Source organism: Malaclemys terrapin, chromosome 20 (genome assembly GCF_027887155.1).
Source record: "Malaclemys terrapin pileata isolate rMalTer1 chromosome 20, rMalTer1.hap1, whole genome shotgun sequence".
Lineage (NCBI taxonomy): Eukaryota > Metazoa > Chordata > Testudines > Emydidae > Malaclemys > Malaclemys terrapin.
The window spans coordinates 18,459,032-18,475,448 of NC_071524.1; the positions used below are offsets into that span (position 1 = coordinate 18,459,032).

Sequence of the window (16,417 nt, forward strand, 5' to 3'; positions counted from 1 at the left end):
TGGGGGGTGCCCCTTTTAGTGCGACAGCCCTTCTCGGGGGTCCACGCTCTCCCGGGGTCAGGCCCCTCCACCTCCTGGAGCCGCACCTCTCTGAGCCTTAGCACGTCTGTCTCTGCCGTGGGCCTCCTCAGGGAGTCCACTCGCTCTGGACTCCCGGGGCCTCCATCCCCAAAGGGGTTGATGCAACCCTGTTCTCTAGCCCGGAGTGACTTTCAGCCAGCATAAAACAGGAGGGTTTATTGAGAGTTGAACACAGCACTGGAAACTCTCAGGGCCTCAGGCCTGGCCTCCCTCAGCCCAGCACATCCCAGTCTCCCTGCATCCAGGGGGGCTCTGCCTGCTCCCCCTCTCCAGCCCAGAGCCCCCCTGCTCCCAGCTGGGCCTCTGAGATCTCGGGCCCCAGGCCCTGCCTCTGTCCATTGTCTTCTCTCCAGGTAAACAGGGTTGTAAACCGGGGCCTCCTCTCCTGCTTCTGTCCTCTGGCTGGAACCGGCTGGTTAGGTCACTGGGTCCTCACTCTGCAGCCCATTGTCCGCCCACTGGCCAGAACCGGCTGCGTCTCCTCAGCTGGGCCTCCGGGTCGCCAGGTCGACAGGTCACTGGTCGCTGGGGTATCCATCCTCCCAGCCATCGGCTGGGTCCCCAAGTCCTCTCCCCGGTCCTCCGCAAAACACACTCCCTCTCCCCTCACCTCGTTAAACCAGTAACACCCAGGGAAACTGAGTCCCACCCCCTCCGCATGCAAACCATTGAAACTCCACAGAAAACAAGAAACCCCCCCCACTTCGTCACAGAGCTGTCATAAGGCCAGGGGCTGGTTTATCTATGGTGCCACTGTGCTCTTTGAGGCCCTGCTGGGCTCTCCCTGGGTGAAAACATTTCCACTGCGAGGTCCTGGGCGTTGACTGCCTGAGCACATCTCCTTTCAGAAGCTGCCTGCCAGGAAACAATGTCAAGATAAAGAGCTGAAGCAGCAGCAAACACAACACGTCCCCCACCCCATTCAATTCCCCAGCAGCCGGGCTGTCTCTTTGCAATGCAGATAGACTGGAGAGTTGTGAACAGAGGAGAGATGGCCTGCAAAGCTTGGCAATTCAGCTCAGAAATGGGCATTAAACGACCTGTGTTTACCAGGCCAGGCGGGAGGGGCCACTCAGCACTTCAATAAATAAAACAAACGAGGAGTCCGTGGGGCACCTTAGAGACTAACAAATGTATTTGGGGATAAGCTTTCGTGGGCTAAACCCCACTTCATCGGATGCAAAGGTGGAACATACCGTAGGGAGATATAAATACACAGCACATGACAAGATATATTTACAAAAAGAAGAACAAAAACAACAAGGAGTCTGGTGGCACCTTAAAGGCTAACAGATTTATTTGGGCATAAGTCTCACGAAAGCTTATGCCCAAATAAATCTGTTAGTCTTTAAGGTGCCACCAGACTCCTTGTTGTTTTTGTAGATACAGACTAACACGGCTACCCCCTGATACTTAAAAAGAAGAACAGGAGTACTTGTGGCACCTTAGAGACTAACAAATTTATTAGAGCATAAGCTTTCGTGGACTACAGCCCACTTATGCATCCGAAGAAGTGGGCTGTAGTCCACGAAAGCTTATGCTCTAATAAATTTGTTAGTCTCTAAGGTGCCACAAGTACTCCTGTTCTTCTTTTTGCGGATACAGACTAACACGGCTGCTACTCTGAAAGATATATTCATACCTTCCTACGGTATATTCCACCTAATGCATCCGATGATGTGGGTTTTAGCCCACGAAAGCTTCTGCCCAAATAAATGTGTTAGTCTCTAAAGTGCCACAAGGACGCCTCGTTGTTTTTGCTGATACAGACTAACACGGCTACCCCTCTGAAACTTCAATAAATGTTCATTTGGATTTGATAAGTTCAAGTTAAGCAGTGTTCATACCAACATGGGTGATGGCAGCTCAGGTAAATGGGGAGTTTTCAGTTTGTGACGCACTATTTTTAGTTTCCTCTTCTCAACTAAAAAGAGGAAGTTGTAATGCCCCCAAAACCCTTCATGGCGGAGCCCCTTGTGGGCTGGAGTTAGGGGGAACTTCCCTGTGGGTGCAGGGTTGCAGAATGCTCCACCGCAGGCATTCTCACCTTCCACGTTCCATTGGTCTCACAGCAGCGGATACCAACCATTGTTGGAGAAGGGCTAGTGGGCTAGGTGGACCCCAGGCCTGACCCAGCCTCACAGTTCCTATGAGAACGGAGGAAACACCTTGTATAGGGTGACCAGACGTCCCGATAAAAGCGGGACCATCCCGATTTTTAGGTGTTTGTCCCGATATTTCGCTCAGCCGGCCACTCGCGTTCCCCCCCCCCCCCCCCCCCCCCCCGGTGTCCCGATATTTTCTTCCTCTCATCTGGTCACCCTAACCTTGTATCACCACCAAGGGGGTGAGTATTGGACCGAACCTGCTATTTTCAAGCAGCACCAGATCAAAGGCTCTACCTGGCACATTTGCCTGTCTTCCCTGACCCTGGGGCTCAGAGGAACCCGCCTCAATCAATCCCCTCTAACTAGGAGTTTGTGTGTAATGCAGGTGGAACCAATGCGCTGTGTGCTGACAGACACGCAGTCTGCGGAAACACCAGGTCCCAGTGCAATGCTCCTGCTTGACCCAAATGCCAGAACCCAGCGAGTCCCAGCAAACCACATTCCATCCTGAGCTGAGGGCTGCGGCCTATGGAGGCGCCAGTCCCAGCATGCCTTGCTGCACTGTATGGCGTGAGCGGGGCCTGCGGGGGCGCCATCCCAGCATGCCTTGCTGCACTGTAGGGCGTGAGCGGGGCCTGCGGGGGCGCTATCCCAGCATGCCTTGCTGCATTGTATGGCGTGAGCGGGGCCTGTGGGGGCGCCATCCCAGCATGCCTTGCTGCACTGTAGGGCGTGAGCGGGGCCTGCGGGGGCGCTATCCCAGCATGCCTTGCTGCATTGTGTGGCGGGAGCGGGGCCTGCGGGGGCGCTATCCCAGCATGCCTTGCTGCATTGTGTGGCGGGAGCGGGGCCTGCGGGGGCGCTATCCCAGCATGCCTTGCTCCGGGGGGCCGGCTGCAGGTTCAGGGGTGCCCTGTCGGGGTGCGGGGGCTCGTAAGCTCTGGGGCTGGGCTGGGACAGGCGGGGGCCTGCAGGCTCTGGGGCAGGGGCCCTGCTGCTCACTGTGGCTGCTCGGCCTCACAGGAGGCCTTAGGCCCACTGGCCCCAGGACCGGGTTCCCGCCGCCAGGCCCGGCCCCGGCCCCTGCCCCGCAGGACCCAGCTGAGCCCAGGCTGGGAGGGTGACTCCAGCCACGCGGGGTCCCAGCCCCAGACCCTGGGGGGAGGGGCGCTCCTGGGCCTGGGCCTACAGCACTGGGGAAAGCCTGAGCTAGAGTAACCGGCCGCCATCTTGGAAAGGGGCAGCGAACGGGACTTGCAGCCACGTGACTGCCCCGCAGTCGCCATCTTGGGCAGGGGGAGAGAGCGGGGCACTTCTGGTCACGCGACCACACATGCGACGCGGCGTCTTGGCAACGTGACCTTTCGGCGCATCGTGCAACGCACGCGCCACGACACCGCGCCGGGCAACGGGCAACGGGCCCCCCCGTCTGTTGTCCAATGAGCGCGGCGGCGGGCCGGCACGTGACGCCTCTGCCCGACCCGGGATTGGCAGGGCAGCGTCGGCGAGCGCTGATTGGCAGCGGCGGCGGACAGTGCCGTGTTCCCATTGGGTCGGTTGGCCCTAAGTGGGCGGGGCTTAGATTAAAGCGGCAGCGAGGCCCGGCTGACAGCTGCCCAGGCGCGGAGCGCGATGAACCCGGACGGCGGCCCCGGCGGGGGGCTCCGGCAGCGTCAGTGGGGGAGGGGCGCGGGGGGGGGTGTCCGGAGCCCGGGGGGGAGGGGCGCGGGGGGGGGTGTCCGGAGCCCGGGGGGGAGGGGCGCGGGGGGGGGTGTCTGGAGCCCGGGGGGGAGGGGCAGGGGGGGGGTGTCTGGAGCCCGGGGGGGAGGGGCGCGGGGGGGGGGTGTCTGGAGCCCGGGGGGGAGGGGCGCGGGGGGGATGTCCGGGGGGGAGGGGCAGGGGGGGGTGTCTGGAGCCCGGGGGGGAGGGGCGCGGGGGGGGGGGTGTCTGGAGCCCGGGGGGGAGGGGCGCGGGGGGGGGTGTCCGGAGCCCGGGGGGGAGGGGCGCGGGGGGGGGGTGTCCGGAGCCCGGGGGGGAGGGGCGCGGGGGGGGGGGTGTCCGGAGCCCGGGGGGGGGGGGGTCTGGGGCGGTTCAGGCCCCTGCCCGCGGGCAGCTCCCTGCAGTGGCCTCTGGTGGTTGCTGCCCCCGAGCCCGTTGGGGGGGCGGTTGGGGTGTCTCGGGTCCCCCCGTGGGCGGCATCGCTGGAGGCCCCCGTGGGCAGCCCCGGCAGAGAGGCCTGCGGCTGAAGGGGCTGCGCAGAGCCAGCGTCTCCGGCCTCTAAGCAGATCGCTTGGGGGGTGCCCCCCTGTGCCCAGCCCCTGTGCCCTGGGGTCCCCTCGCCCCACCTCACCTGCTGTCTCCTTCCCGCAGCCTCCAAGCGCCGGCTGCCGGCCGCCGCCTCCAGCATGGCCGATCCTCACCAGCTCTTCGATGACACCAGCTCCAGCGCCACCGCCCTGGGCAGGGGCTACGCTGCCCAGCAGCCTCCCGCCCCGGGCTACCCCGCGCCAGGCTCCTTCCTGGGCGAGCCCGTGTCCAGCTTCGCCATGGCCTACGGCAGCACCCTGGCCAGCCAGGGCAAGGAGATTGTGGACAAGAATGTGAGTGTGGGGCCGGGGGGGGACGCCCCCATCCCACAGCACGGCCTCCAGTTTGTCTGTTGCTGGGATAGAAGACCCAGGGGCTGCTTCTCTCTGACCCTGCCCTCTCCTTGTGATGCCCTCTGCTCTGCCCTTGGTGCTGGACCCCAGCCCTGGGCCCCTTCGTCCTCCCCACCCCATGCCCTGAACTGCTTTTCTCTCCCTGCAGATTGACCGCTTCATCCCCGTGACCAAGCTGAAATATTACTTTGCCGTGGACACCGTCTATGTGGGCAAGAAGCTGGGGCTGCTTCTCTTCCCGTTCATGCACCAGGTGAGCCCAGGAAGGCTGAACCTGGCTGGGTAACCGGAGCCATGGCCTTGTTCGTCAGCAGGTTGGGTGATGGGGGTTGCAAAGGGCTCTTTGGCCTGAAAACTTTAAATGGAGGATTGAAGAGTCCAGGACGCTACCTCCACCATTCACCACCAAAATCAGCCGGCTCTGATTGATGCCCCAAAGGGACTCCCTGCAATCACATACCTCCTGCGCATACAGGGTCGTGCGTGTCGTCCCCATCCCAGAGCCACTCCGCTCCCTAGTGTGGCGAGTCAGGCTCTCTAGATGGCCAGCCTGACTCCACAGGGCCTGTTCTGCAGCCCCTTACAACCACTCTACTGTAGTGTTTCCCCCTTGGGAGGGGGGCGCTGGCAGTACGGCCGTGCTGCCGCAGGGCTCAGGCTCAGGGCGATGCAGCACACGCAGTCCCGCACGCTGCGTAAGTGACTCTCCAGTGTGGGGCCCTGGCTGCTGGTTGCAGAGCACTGCCCTGTGAGACGCTCGCTGGGTGGCCTAGATTTAATGCTAAACCAGCTACCTGGCTGGCTCTTTGCGTGAGGCTGGTGCGGGAGGATGGGCACCATGCAGAGATTGCCCTCCCTTGCCAGCTCACCCCTCCTGGCTCTGCAGCAGCTGGGTGTCTGGGGTTCCCCTCACAGGAGTGTCTCTTGGCAGGACTGGCAGGTGCGATACCAGCAGGACACGCCCGTAGCACCCCGGTTTGACATCAACGCCCCTGATCTCTACATCCCAGGTACCTCGCTGGGCAGCAGAGTGTGGTCTGACTTGACCCCCTGCAGAGGGCGGGACCTTGTCCTTCCGGACGGGCTTGTAGGCTGAGTCCCGCAGACCCTAGCCATGCAAAGTGCAGCGCTGGGTGTTCTGGCCTGACTTTAGGGGTGTTTGCATGGGGGACTGAATGTCATGCTGGTCACCGTGGATGTAAATCGACCAATCACAAGCCGAGCAGACACATGGATCGGTTTCCTCCCTGTAACCTTCCCTGGTTTCCGAGGCCTTGTCCACAGGAGGAAGCCGAGCGGCCTGGCTACGGTGGAGGAATTATTCTGCTGCCACTCGGCCGCTAACTTCTTGTGCGGGCTCTCTCCGGGAGTGACGGCAGCAGAATTACTTCCTCCCCCCTCTGAGTTTCCTGTGGGCATTGGCAGCCCTCTTGGCTCTGCTAGTAGCCAGGTTGTCATCTTGCATGTGCCCTTTCAGGGAGATCTTTGCATTCCCTATCCCGTGGGCTGGGCTGGGCCGGGTTGGTCCCCTCTGCATGGGAGCAGTGAGTCTGGGACTTGCCAGCCTGTGTCTCTTTCCTTCGCAGTCATGGCTTTCATCACGTATATCCTGGTGGCTGGCTTAGCACTGGGGACCCAGAACAGGTGAGGACGTTGCTCCCCAGGTACAGCGGCAGCCTTGGGTCTGTGCTCTCCCGAGGACTCGGCCCCGCCCCGTCTGCATGGGGTTCTCGCCGAGCGCTGGGGTGCAGCAGCCTCGTGCTGGGGGGTGGGTTTGTGTCATTCACAAACAAGTTCTTCCCCCCCACTCTGCTCCTGCTGCGGCCGGGACACGGCAGAGCTTGTGGCTGACACCCCAAAGGTCAGGCTGATCCATGTGAACGAAAGCGTGACCAGGGTAAAACTGGTGCCTGCCAAGCGCCCGCATCCTTTCCAGGAATGCCCTCCAGGTGGGGGATGTTAATGGGAGTGGGGGGACCCCAGCCTGAACCGGCCCCACCTTCCCAGGAGTCTCCGTTGGGAACGCCATGCTCCTGTTACTGGAGGAGACAGTTCTGTGGCCTCTAGCCAGCAGTACAGGCGCTTTCTGCATCTCTCCGTACCCAGAGGGAGGGTGTGGGGTCAGCCTGACCCTGCTGCTGGTGCCCGGCGCTCCCCTGGGGGCTGGGAGCTGGCTGCATGGGAAGGGTTGTAGGTCCTGCTGCCAGCAGATGGCAAAGGGGGGAGGGATAGCTCAGTGGTTTGAGCATTGGCCTGCTAAACCCAGGGTTGTGAATTCAATCCTTGAGGGGGCCATTTAGGGAACTGGGGTAAAAAAACAACAAAATCTGTCTGGGGATTGGTCCTGCTTTGAGCAGGGGGTTGGACTAGAACCTCCTTAGGTTTCCTTCCAACCCTGAGAGTCTATGATGATTCCAAGGAGGCTGCCAGGAACTCGCCCTTCTGCAGGCTGGTGCCCTTTGACCCTCCTGACCCCTGTGCAAATGCAGGTTTTCTCCCGACCTCCTGGGCTTGCAGGCCAGCTCGGCCCTGGCCTGGCTGATCGTGGAGGTGCTGGCCATCCTGCTGAGCCTCTACCTGGTGACTGTGAACACGGACCTCACCACCATCGACCTCGTCGCCTTCTCGGGGTACAAGTACGTCGGGTGAGTGCTGGCCCCTCCCCGGCCTGGTGCTGCAACCACCGCACTCGAATGGGGGGAGGAGGCCAGTCCTGCGCCCGCTGGGGGAGCGTGTCCCAGGCTCTGAGCGGCAGAGAGGCTGGGATCTCCTGGGAGACTGGCCGGAGCAGCGGTCTGGCGCCGACACAGACGTGCTGTGTGCAGAGTTAAAAGGGGCGCGACTCGAGTGTAGGTCCAGGCCCCCATCAAACGAGATTGGCGCCGGGGGATGCGTTTGGGAGCGTGTCCCAGTGACCATGCCGCAGTGGGGTGCTGCCCGAGGGCCCTGGCATGGGAGGGGGGTGCTGGTGGCATGGCTCTGCTGCCTGCAGGGCTTGGGGGCATCCCAGACCCGCTCACTTCATGCCTCTCCTGCGGCAGGATGATTGTCGGCATCGTGTCCGGCCTGCTCTTCGGCAAGACCGGCTACTACCTACTGCTGAGTTGGTGCTGCCTCTCCATCTTCGTCTTCATGGTAAGGGCCGGCCGCGGCTCTGGGGCCGTGGCCTGGATCAGTCACTGGGAGGGAGGGTGGGGGTCTAGCTCTGGGGCTGGCCACTGGATTGGCTTGTTCTGACGTCAGGGCTGCACTGTCTGGTGCCGGGCCCCATGGTACCAGCGTCTCCCCTGCGCTTCCTGTCCGGATGCAGGAGCCGAGGAGAGGGCCCCGTGCCAGGCCCTTGTCCTGGAGACCAATGGACTAGCGGTGCCCAGTACGTTGGGCTCAGACTGCTGGGTGGGGAAGAGGTGGCAGCATGTGGCTAGTGGCCCAGGGCTGCTCCCGCCAGGCCCTGGCCCAGCACTCTCCCCTCTCCCCCCAGATCAGGACGCTGCGGCTGAAGATCCTGTCGGAGGCGGCTGCCGAGGGTGTGCTGGTGCGGGGGGCCAAGAACCAGCTGCGTATGTACCTCACCATGGCCATCGCCGCCCTGCAGCCGCTCTTCATGTACTGGCTGACCTTCCACCTCGTCAGGTGATGGGCCTCCCTGCTGCATCCTCTCCAGCTGCCCGGGACCCTGCCCCACGGCCTCCGAGCCCCAGGCCCAGCCGCGCGCCCTGCTTGGGGCCTGTTCGCAGCCAGGCCCACGGGCATCAACCAAGGCCGTGTCCGCGCCAGCTTGGGCTGCGGTGACGTCCTTGTGTTAGGGCTAGTGGGGGGTGTGTGTGTGGGGGGTCTGTGTAGGGGGCTCCTGGCCAGGATACGGGGGGTGTCCTCCTCCCCGATGGGCTTAGCCCTTCGGTAAAGAGACACTGCAGGGTTTTGTTTAAGGGCCTCTAACCCCAACCTGAGGTGTGGAAGGGAGGCTGTCCCCTCCCCCTGTCAACAGGGGAGGCAGCTGGAGTTTGGCATATTTGGGACCAGCGTGGGAGACCCCAGGCTCTGCCCTGGCAGGGTCTGTGGAGGGGTGGGACCCTCGGCTGGGCAGTGTCTGGGGGGTGGGGGGGGTCCCTTACCCTGCAGTACCTCCTCCGTGGGCAGCTTGCTTCCAGCCGGGCCGTGAAGAACCCGCCTGCTGGCAGCTGCCCGGAGCTCTGTACGGGCCAGCCCTGCCCCTGCTGCTTCTGCACGAAGCTGTTGCGGTGGTGCTGGTTTTGCCTACGTTCTTGCCTGGAGCTGACACCATCTCCAGGCTGGGCAGTGCCGGCCCAGCGCTCAGGGCTGCTCCATGCATGGCTGGCTGGCCACTTGGAACCGCAGCTTCTCTTTGGTTTCTGTTGGTGCTGGGGGGAGGCAGCTGCGGCCAGTCTTGCCCTGATCGCTGCCTTCGGGCTGGTGCTCCGCAGGGCCCCCTGCCGCTGGCCTTCAGGGCTGGCTTCTTGCAGCTCCAGGTAATGCCTGAGCAGGCCCCTGGTCTCCCCCAGCTTTGCTAGCCCCCCGGTGCATGGTAATGCATGTGCGCTGCTGCCTGCGGGTTTCTCAGTATTACTCTGGTGCTGGGGGGCAGGCCCTGGCAGGCCTGCCTCGCCGGGGCCCGCGGTGACTGCATACAGCCTGAGCCACCCCCCCAGAACGTCTGTATCCACAACAAGCCAATAAACAGCAGCGATGGTGCCTCTGTGTGCTGGCTTCACTGGGGCCTTGCTTAGTGCATGAGGGGGCACTCGTAGCCAGCAGCGGGGACCCCCCCCGCAGAGCATCCCCGAGGGCCCCAGCGCCCATTTGCTTAGGGTTACCATATTTTGAGTGTCCAGAAAGAGGACACTCCACGGGGCCCCGCCCATGCCCCCGCCCCAACTCCGCCCCCTCCCCTGCTTCCCCCGAACATTTGATTCGCAGGAAGCCTGAAGCAGGCAGCAGGTAAGCTGGGATGCGGTGGGGGGAGGAGGTGTGGCCCAGTCTGGCCCCCCAACCGAGCGGCTCCAGCCTGGCTCGGCTCGGGCCCTGGGGTGCCAGCCCCTGGCTGAGCACGCCCGGCCCAGCACCCCCAGCCCTGCACAGCCGGGCCCGGCCCAGCACGTCCCTATTTTCCCGGACATGTTTGGCTTTTTGGGATTTCCCCCCGGACGGGGATTTGAGGCCCAAAAAGCCGGACATGTCCGGGAAAATCCGGACGTATGGTAACCCTACATTTGCTGTCCACACAGGAGCTGGCTGGGCCTACGGCCGCTCCCCAGCTCCACCCTCTGGCCACTGCTGCTCCTGCCCTGAGCTGGCTTGGCACGCCTGGAGCCGCCCCCCTTTCTGCAGTGGGGGCCACTCCGCTCCCCTCCCCAGGGCCACCTGCCAAGCTGCTGTTCCCTTCCCCGCAGGTGGGGCCGCGAGCACCTCCGCCGGGCCCCTTCAGAACCTGTTCTGTGGGTCAGGCCGCACCTGGAGGAAGCTGCCTGGGCTGGGCCTGCCCGAGGCTCCTGCTCATTAGCGCAGGCTAATAATCCCCACAGCCTCAGCAGGGCAAGGGTGTGTCTCAGCTTGTTTATTTCCAATTAAGGCTCCAAAGGGCAGGCTCCAGAGATAACAGCGAACGGCCATGGGTGCCAGGCTGGGTCGCCTCGCGGCCCTGCTCTGTGGCCGGGTCTCTGCCCAGAGGCACCTGTGCAGTCTGGGCGAGACACAGCCAGTCCTAGCGCTGGCATCAGTGGCTCTTCTTCTTCTCCTTGGACTTCTCCTTCTTCTCCTTCGGCTTCTTCTCCTTATTCAGCTTCTTCTCCTTCTTCTTCTTGTGCTCGTGGCCTGGGCAGTGGGGCTGGAGGGAGAGCGCAGGGGGTTGGGGGGGAAAGGGTCTGGGCTGTCTGAGAGCCCATCTCTGTCCCTGGCCTGCCTTGGTTTCCCTCCTCCCTGAGCTCGCACCAGGGCAGCACCTGGCCCCACGGGGTCTCTGACCTCCACTGGGCTCTGCTGCCATGATCCACCTCTGTGCCCCGGTGGATTAGGGCCGGGCCCAGGACTGTGTTTGCCCGCTAGCGCCAACTGCTCTCTGCAGCCAGGCCCCACCCTGCCTGGGGGCTGTGGGCCCCACCCTGCTGCCTTCTGGTGCTGGGCTGGGCCAACAGGTGCAAACAGCCCTGCAGTTATCAGGGTGTGGGCAATGGAGCTGGCAGGTGCCCTGTGGGGCTGGGATGGCCCTTGGCAGCCAGACCTGGGCAAACAGGGACAGGGGAGCCAGGAACCAGGCTCCCATGCAGGGGCTGCTGGCCATGTACCCTCCCAGCAAGAAGACGGTGTGGGGCTGTCTGCTGCGGGGCTCGGCACCTGGGTGGGGAACAGACCCCCCCCCCCTTCTCCTGGCATGGGGCGCTCTCCTTGTCCCCCTTGCATGGGGCTGGGGCAGAGCTAGGAAGAGAACCCAGGAGTCCTGGCTCCCAGTCTCCACCCCACAATGGGGGCAGCAGCCCCTGCGGGAGGGGGATGAGGCGGCTGGGCTGGCAGAGCTGCTCAGGGGGGTGCTGATCTCAGCCCTTCCCCAGGGGGGTCCTGGCCCCTCACCCCCTACCTTGCCATGGTGCTCCCCATCGCTCTCACTGGAGCTGCTGCTGGAGTCCGAAGAGGAGCTGTGCCCGTCCTGAGAGAGAGAAGAGGCTCAGCCTTGTCCAGGGGCCCCCCAGCATCGCAGTGGGGGGGTCCCAGCACAGGGCAGCATGTCACAGGGGGGTGCCCAGAGCCGGTGCCCCCTCCCCCACCCAGAGAACCGCAGACCCCCCCACTCCAGTGTGGAGAGGAGAGGGGGCATCCGGGCGTCCAGTCTCTGCCCCTTAGCAGAGGTGGGGGTCAGGCCCGATTCCTGCCCTGCCCCCACCCAGGGTCCCCAGATCCTGCCCCAGCCCCTCCTCACCTTGTGTTTGGGGTGCCCCTCTTTCTTCCCCGCCTCATGTTTCTTGGGGTCTGAGCCAACCGCTGTGGGGCAGAGGGGAGCGTGTCAGTCCGTGCCCAGCCCGGCTGTGCCGCAGAGCCCCCCCCCCATGGATAGGGGGTGCAGGCAGGGAGCGGGGGCGGGCGGGGTCCCCGTGCTGGGCTGCTGGTGTCTCCCCCCGCACCCACCCCGGACCAGCGTCAGTGCAGCCGCCTCTTGGGGAGCGCCAGGGGGTCCCCACTCAGAGCCGGTGGGGGGGCTCCCAGAGTCTCGGCCTGGGGGGGGGCCTGGGGGAAGCTCCGTGGGGGCGCCTGGTCCCTGCGGGGGTCTCTGCCCGGGGGGGGTGCTCCCGGGATCTCTGCCGGGGGGGCGGGGGGCTCCTGGTCCCGGGGTCTCTGCCGGGGGGGGGAAGGCTCCCGGGGTCACTGCCGGGGGGGGGGGCTCCTGGTCCCTGGGGTCTCTGCCGGGGGGGTCCCCGCTCACCCGCCGGCCGGTTACAATCCATCCCGCTCCGCAGCCCGAGTCGCGGCGGGGCCGGGCCGGGCGGGGCTTTATGGGCCGCTCCAGGGCGGGACCGAGCGAACCTTGTGCCCGGCCGCCCCCCCGCCCCCCGGCTCTGGGTGCAACCGCCCCGCCCCAGCCTGGGGCTCAGCCCGTCACAAACGGGCGGGGGGAGAGAACCCAGGCGTCCGGGCTCCCCACTCCCCGAGCTGGGGAGAGAACCCAGGCGTCCGGGCTCCCAGCCCCCCGCCCCCCATAGATCAGCGGTTCTCACACAGGGGCCGGGGGCGCTCCGGGCCTGGCACCCGGGGCGGGGCTCGGGGCAGTGCCCGGGGGGGCCCTTTGGCAGCCGGGTTGGGCGGCGCTAGGACCCAGCGGAGGCTCCGCTCGGGGAGGCGGGGACTGGACCCGGTCTGGGGATCCCAGAGACCGAGGCCGCTGCTGCAGCGCCCGGGTCCTGCGCTGGGGCGGGGGTGAGTGGGGCGGGGGCAGAGCTAGGGGGCAGGGGGCTGCGGGTCGGGAGCGAGGGGCACCGGCAGGGCTGGGGGGGGGGGTCAGGGGGCTGCAGGTCGGGAGTGAGGGGCACAGGCAGGGCGGGGGGGGTCAGGGGGCTGCAGGTCGGGAGTGAGGGGCACCGGCAGGGCTGGGGGGGCTCAGGGGGCTGCAGGTCGGGAGTGAGGGGCACCTTACTGGCAGGTTTGTGTTTTTCTGCCCCGGGTCGGGTCGGTGCGTGTCCCTGGTGCGCTCGCTGGGGGCACGTGTGCGACGCTCTTGGCACGTGTGTTTGTGCCCCGGTGCGAGGGCGGCGGAGGTGGGAGCACGAACCCCTCGGGGCGCAGCTCTCCCCATCCCTGCCCTTGTCCCAGGTGCCCAGCGCCGCCCCCAGCCTGGGGGCGGCCCCTTTGCCCCCGTGCCCGATGCTGTGGGGGGCCCATGGGCCCCTGTCCATCACCCCGGCCTGGAAGCCACTTGCTGCCAATGACCCAGCCTCGTAAATCCCCTTTGAGCCCCACTGGCCTCCTGCTCCGGCTGTTAATCCTTCTGGGCAGCGAGAGCCAACTCTGACCCCTGGGACCCACCACCCGGTTAGCACAGCACCGTCAGCCTGAGGTGGGCAGAGAGCAGAGCACATGCGTGTGCAGGGTGCCACGTGCGAGCACACGATGGCACCACGTGCAAGCAGGCCACGTGCAAGCACATGACGGTGCCTTGTGAAAACACATGCGTGTGCATGGTGCCACGTGCGAGCACACGACAGCACCATGTGAAAGCACATGCGTGTGCAGGGTGCCACGTGCGAGCACACGACGGCACCATGTGAAAGCACATGCGTGTGCAGGTGCGTGTAGCGTTATCGAGGGGGCCCAGTTCTGGTCTCGCTCCCTGTGCGAAGCTGGGGGCTGCGTGCTGGGCCTCCAGCCGGTGCCTGGCGCAGGTTTGGCGCCCTGCCCCCAGCCCGGGAGGTGGAACTGCCTGTCCCAGCCCCTTCCCTCTCCCCCGGCAGGATGGCGTGCGAGCTCTTCCTCCTCTCCTCCCTCTGGTTCCTCTTCGTCATCTTCTGGATGGAGACCATCAGCCTCTGGTTCTTCCTGTGCAACTTCTACCAGGACCGAGTCTTCTACCACTGGGGGGAGCGGTGAGTCCCGGGGGGGTCCCCGCCTGGGCCAGGTGCCAGGGCAAGGCCCATGTGAGCACCCCCCAGCCAGGCCCGCTGCCCGTCACCTCCACAGGCAGAGCCACCCATGGGCCTTGCATTCCCTCTGGCTGTCTGGCTGCAGATCCCCCCCTCCCCCCGTTGGGCTGCCCAGGGCCCAGCTCAGCGGGACCCCCAGCTGGTTAATTCAGGGCAACATTGCCTGGCAGGTGGTCAGAGCAGGGGGATGGGAGCCAGGACCCCTCGGTTCTCTCCCAGCTCCAACCCGGCCCTGCCCCAGTGCAGAGCTACGAGGGGGCCGGGTGGTCCTGGGCCCAGCGCCTCCCCCGGCTCTTTGCCCAGAGGGGGCCAGTTCCGCAGGCACCCGAGGCCGCTCACTCCTGCTGGCTTGGCTGCTCCCCAGTGACGCAGCATCTCCCTCGTCCCGTCCCGCAGGCAGGGGCCCAGGCAGGGAGCGGAGCTGGCGAGGGACCAGCGCAGGGAGTGGAACTGACCTAAGGAACGGGAGCGGCCTAAGCTGCAGGCAGGGAATCCACAGTGGGAGAGAACCCAGGAGTCCTGGCTCCCAGCCCCCGCCCCCCCCCACTCTAACCACTAGACCCCACTTCCCCCCCCCCCCCCCGAGCTGGAGAGAACCCAGGAGTCCTGGCTCCCAGCCTGCCCCAAGCTCAGCCCCCTCTGGCGTGTCACCCCCCATGGCAGCGGATAGCAGAGGGTGGCCGTGGATCTCCCCGGGCTCAGCGGGTGACTCATGCTGCCGGCGCGGCTGGAGCCGGTGACCAAGCCCCGTGGCGAACGAGGCAGGGTTGGGCCTGGCACCAGGCAAGCTGGGTTCAGAAACCGTCTCTGCTGCCACCTCCCCCTGGGGCAGCTCGGTCTGTGTGAAGGGGGGGCCGACGCCCCCAGGGAGGCCAGGAGGAAAGTAGAAAGGCCAGAAGAAAGGTTGGTGGGGCCCAGAGGCCAGGGGGATGGGCTCTGGCTGACACTGTTCCCGCCTGCAGGGTGTTCGTCTCTGACCCAGGCCACATGCTCTACATCTTCGTCAGGTGAGCACCTGCTGGTTCCAGGCCCCGCCCGGCAGCCCAGGTACAGAACCGGCACCGAGCCTTTGCTCTGTGAACTCTCGGGGTCCCTGGGGGGCCTGGCTGCTCACCCAGGACCAGCCCTGAGCCAGCAGGGGCCCCGGCACAGCCCACGTTAGCAGGAGGCCCCAGCTCGGCCCGTTCCCCCCGCCTGGCCCTGCAGGCAGCAGAACAGGCCTGTGCCAAGCGCTAAGCCGAGGCCGTAGGCGGAGCTGGGTGATTCTGGGGGGAGGCCTGGGGCTTTGTCCAGGGCCGCACAGCTGGGGGGCCCCCCTATTGCCCACAGTCCGACTAACAGCGGCAGGGCTGGGCCTGGGCCAGCGCGTGCAGGCTGGGCTCCGGCTGCAACGAGCCGAATGTCTCTGACCCAAGCTTTATCTCCTAGCAGCGCTGGGCCGGCCACGGACCTGCTCCCAGCGCAGCGCAGCGGCTGGGGAAGACGAGCACACGGCGGACACTCGGCCATGGCAGAGCCGCGAGGTCAGAGGTGGGGGTGCCCGCGTAGGAAGCTCCTGCTGCCACCCCCATGAGCCACACAACCCAGCGCAGGCCGCAGGAAGCCAGCCGGGCACCCTATTGAACCCTGGCCACTGAGGGACCTATGGGAGCAGCTGACAGAACAAAGGAAGCCAGCCTCCAGGGCGTCGGGGGTCACAACTTGTGCCCAGCTGCTGGAGTGTGGGAGGGGCACGTGGCCGCTGTCCCCTACCCCACACTCTGAGGGACAGAGGCAGCGCTGGTGCTGCGGGCTCAGGGCAGGCAGCCTGGGCCGTGGCTGGGATCCGGCGCCAGGACGCCTGGGTTCTTCTCCCCTTTGTGGGGCCTCCAGTGATTCTGCCTCCTTCTGCCCCACGCGCTGGGGCGAATATGGAGCTAGCTGCTGGAGGAGGCACGAAGCCGTTAACCAGCCCCTCGGCAGCGGTGCAGGCCACTGTGCTGGGTCCTACGCAGTTAGAGTAGCCTCAGGGCTGCTCTCAGTTCTGCTCTGCCCCCTCTGGGCAACGAGGAGCAGCGATCATGGGAGCAGAGCGCTCTGCCCAGGGCCCTGCTCCACAGGCACCCGAGACACAGGAGACTGGCCCCCTCCACTGAGAGACGAGCCCACGGGGGCTGAGGAGGGGACATGGCCGTGTGGTGCAGCCTGGACACCTCCATGACCCATGGGGTCCTGTGCAAATAAAGAGCTTCAGCACCAGCCCGTTTCCATTTTATACTGACTCTCCTCCCACCTCCAACCCGCTCTGCCTCGGACAGGCACTGGAGAGCGCCCCCGGAGCCATGCAGCAGCCCCCAGCGTGTTTCACAAGCGTGTCAGGGACCCGTGTCTGGCACAGCCTGGAACCCGGCTAGCAACAGCCTGGACAGGGCCACGGGCTGTGACC

General features: G+C 65.3%; 2 protein-coding genes across 6 annotated transcripts; one reads left to right on the forward strand and one right to left on the reverse strand.

The window, feature by feature from the left end:
- The first annotated feature begins 3,751 nt into the window (after positions 1-3,751).
- On the forward strand, positions 3,752-16,230 carry YIF1B (Yip1 interacting factor homolog B, membrane trafficking protein). 5 transcript variants are annotated; one of them, XM_054009775.1, is made up of 11 exons: positions 3,752-3,861; positions 4,560-4,789; positions 4,998-5,102; positions 5,781-5,859; positions 6,436-6,493; positions 7,339-7,494; positions 7,891-7,984; positions 8,331-8,482; positions 13,804-13,935; positions 14,955-14,999; positions 15,424-16,230. In XM_054009775.1, exons 1-11 carry the CDS (start codon positions 3,822-3,824, stop codon positions 15,563-15,565), a joined length of 1,233 nt encoding a protein of 410 aa, XP_053865750.1. In that variant the 5' UTR covers positions 3,752-3,821; the 3' UTR covers positions 15,566-16,230. The 5 variants fall into 5 exon arrangements, with proteins under 5 accessions (XP_053865750.1, XP_053865752.1, XP_053865753.1 ...); XM_054009777.1 differs by having other exon boundaries at positions 14,955-15,039; positions 15,424-15,511; XM_054009778.1 differs by having other exon boundaries at positions 14,955-15,039; positions 15,421-15,506.
- Positions 10,405-12,381, reverse strand: C20H19orf33 (chromosome 20 C19orf33 homolog). Its single transcript, XM_054009780.1, has 4 exons — positions 12,282-12,381; positions 11,781-11,842; positions 11,442-11,510; positions 10,405-10,694 (listed from the first exon to the last, which is right to left on the reverse strand). The coding sequence occupies exons 1-4, from the start codon at positions 12,301-12,303 to the stop codon at positions 10,584-10,586; spliced, it is 264 nt and encodes an 87-aa protein (XP_053865755.1). The 5' UTR covers positions 12,304-12,381; the 3' UTR covers positions 10,405-10,583.
- Positions 16,231-16,417: the final 187 nt, after the last annotated feature.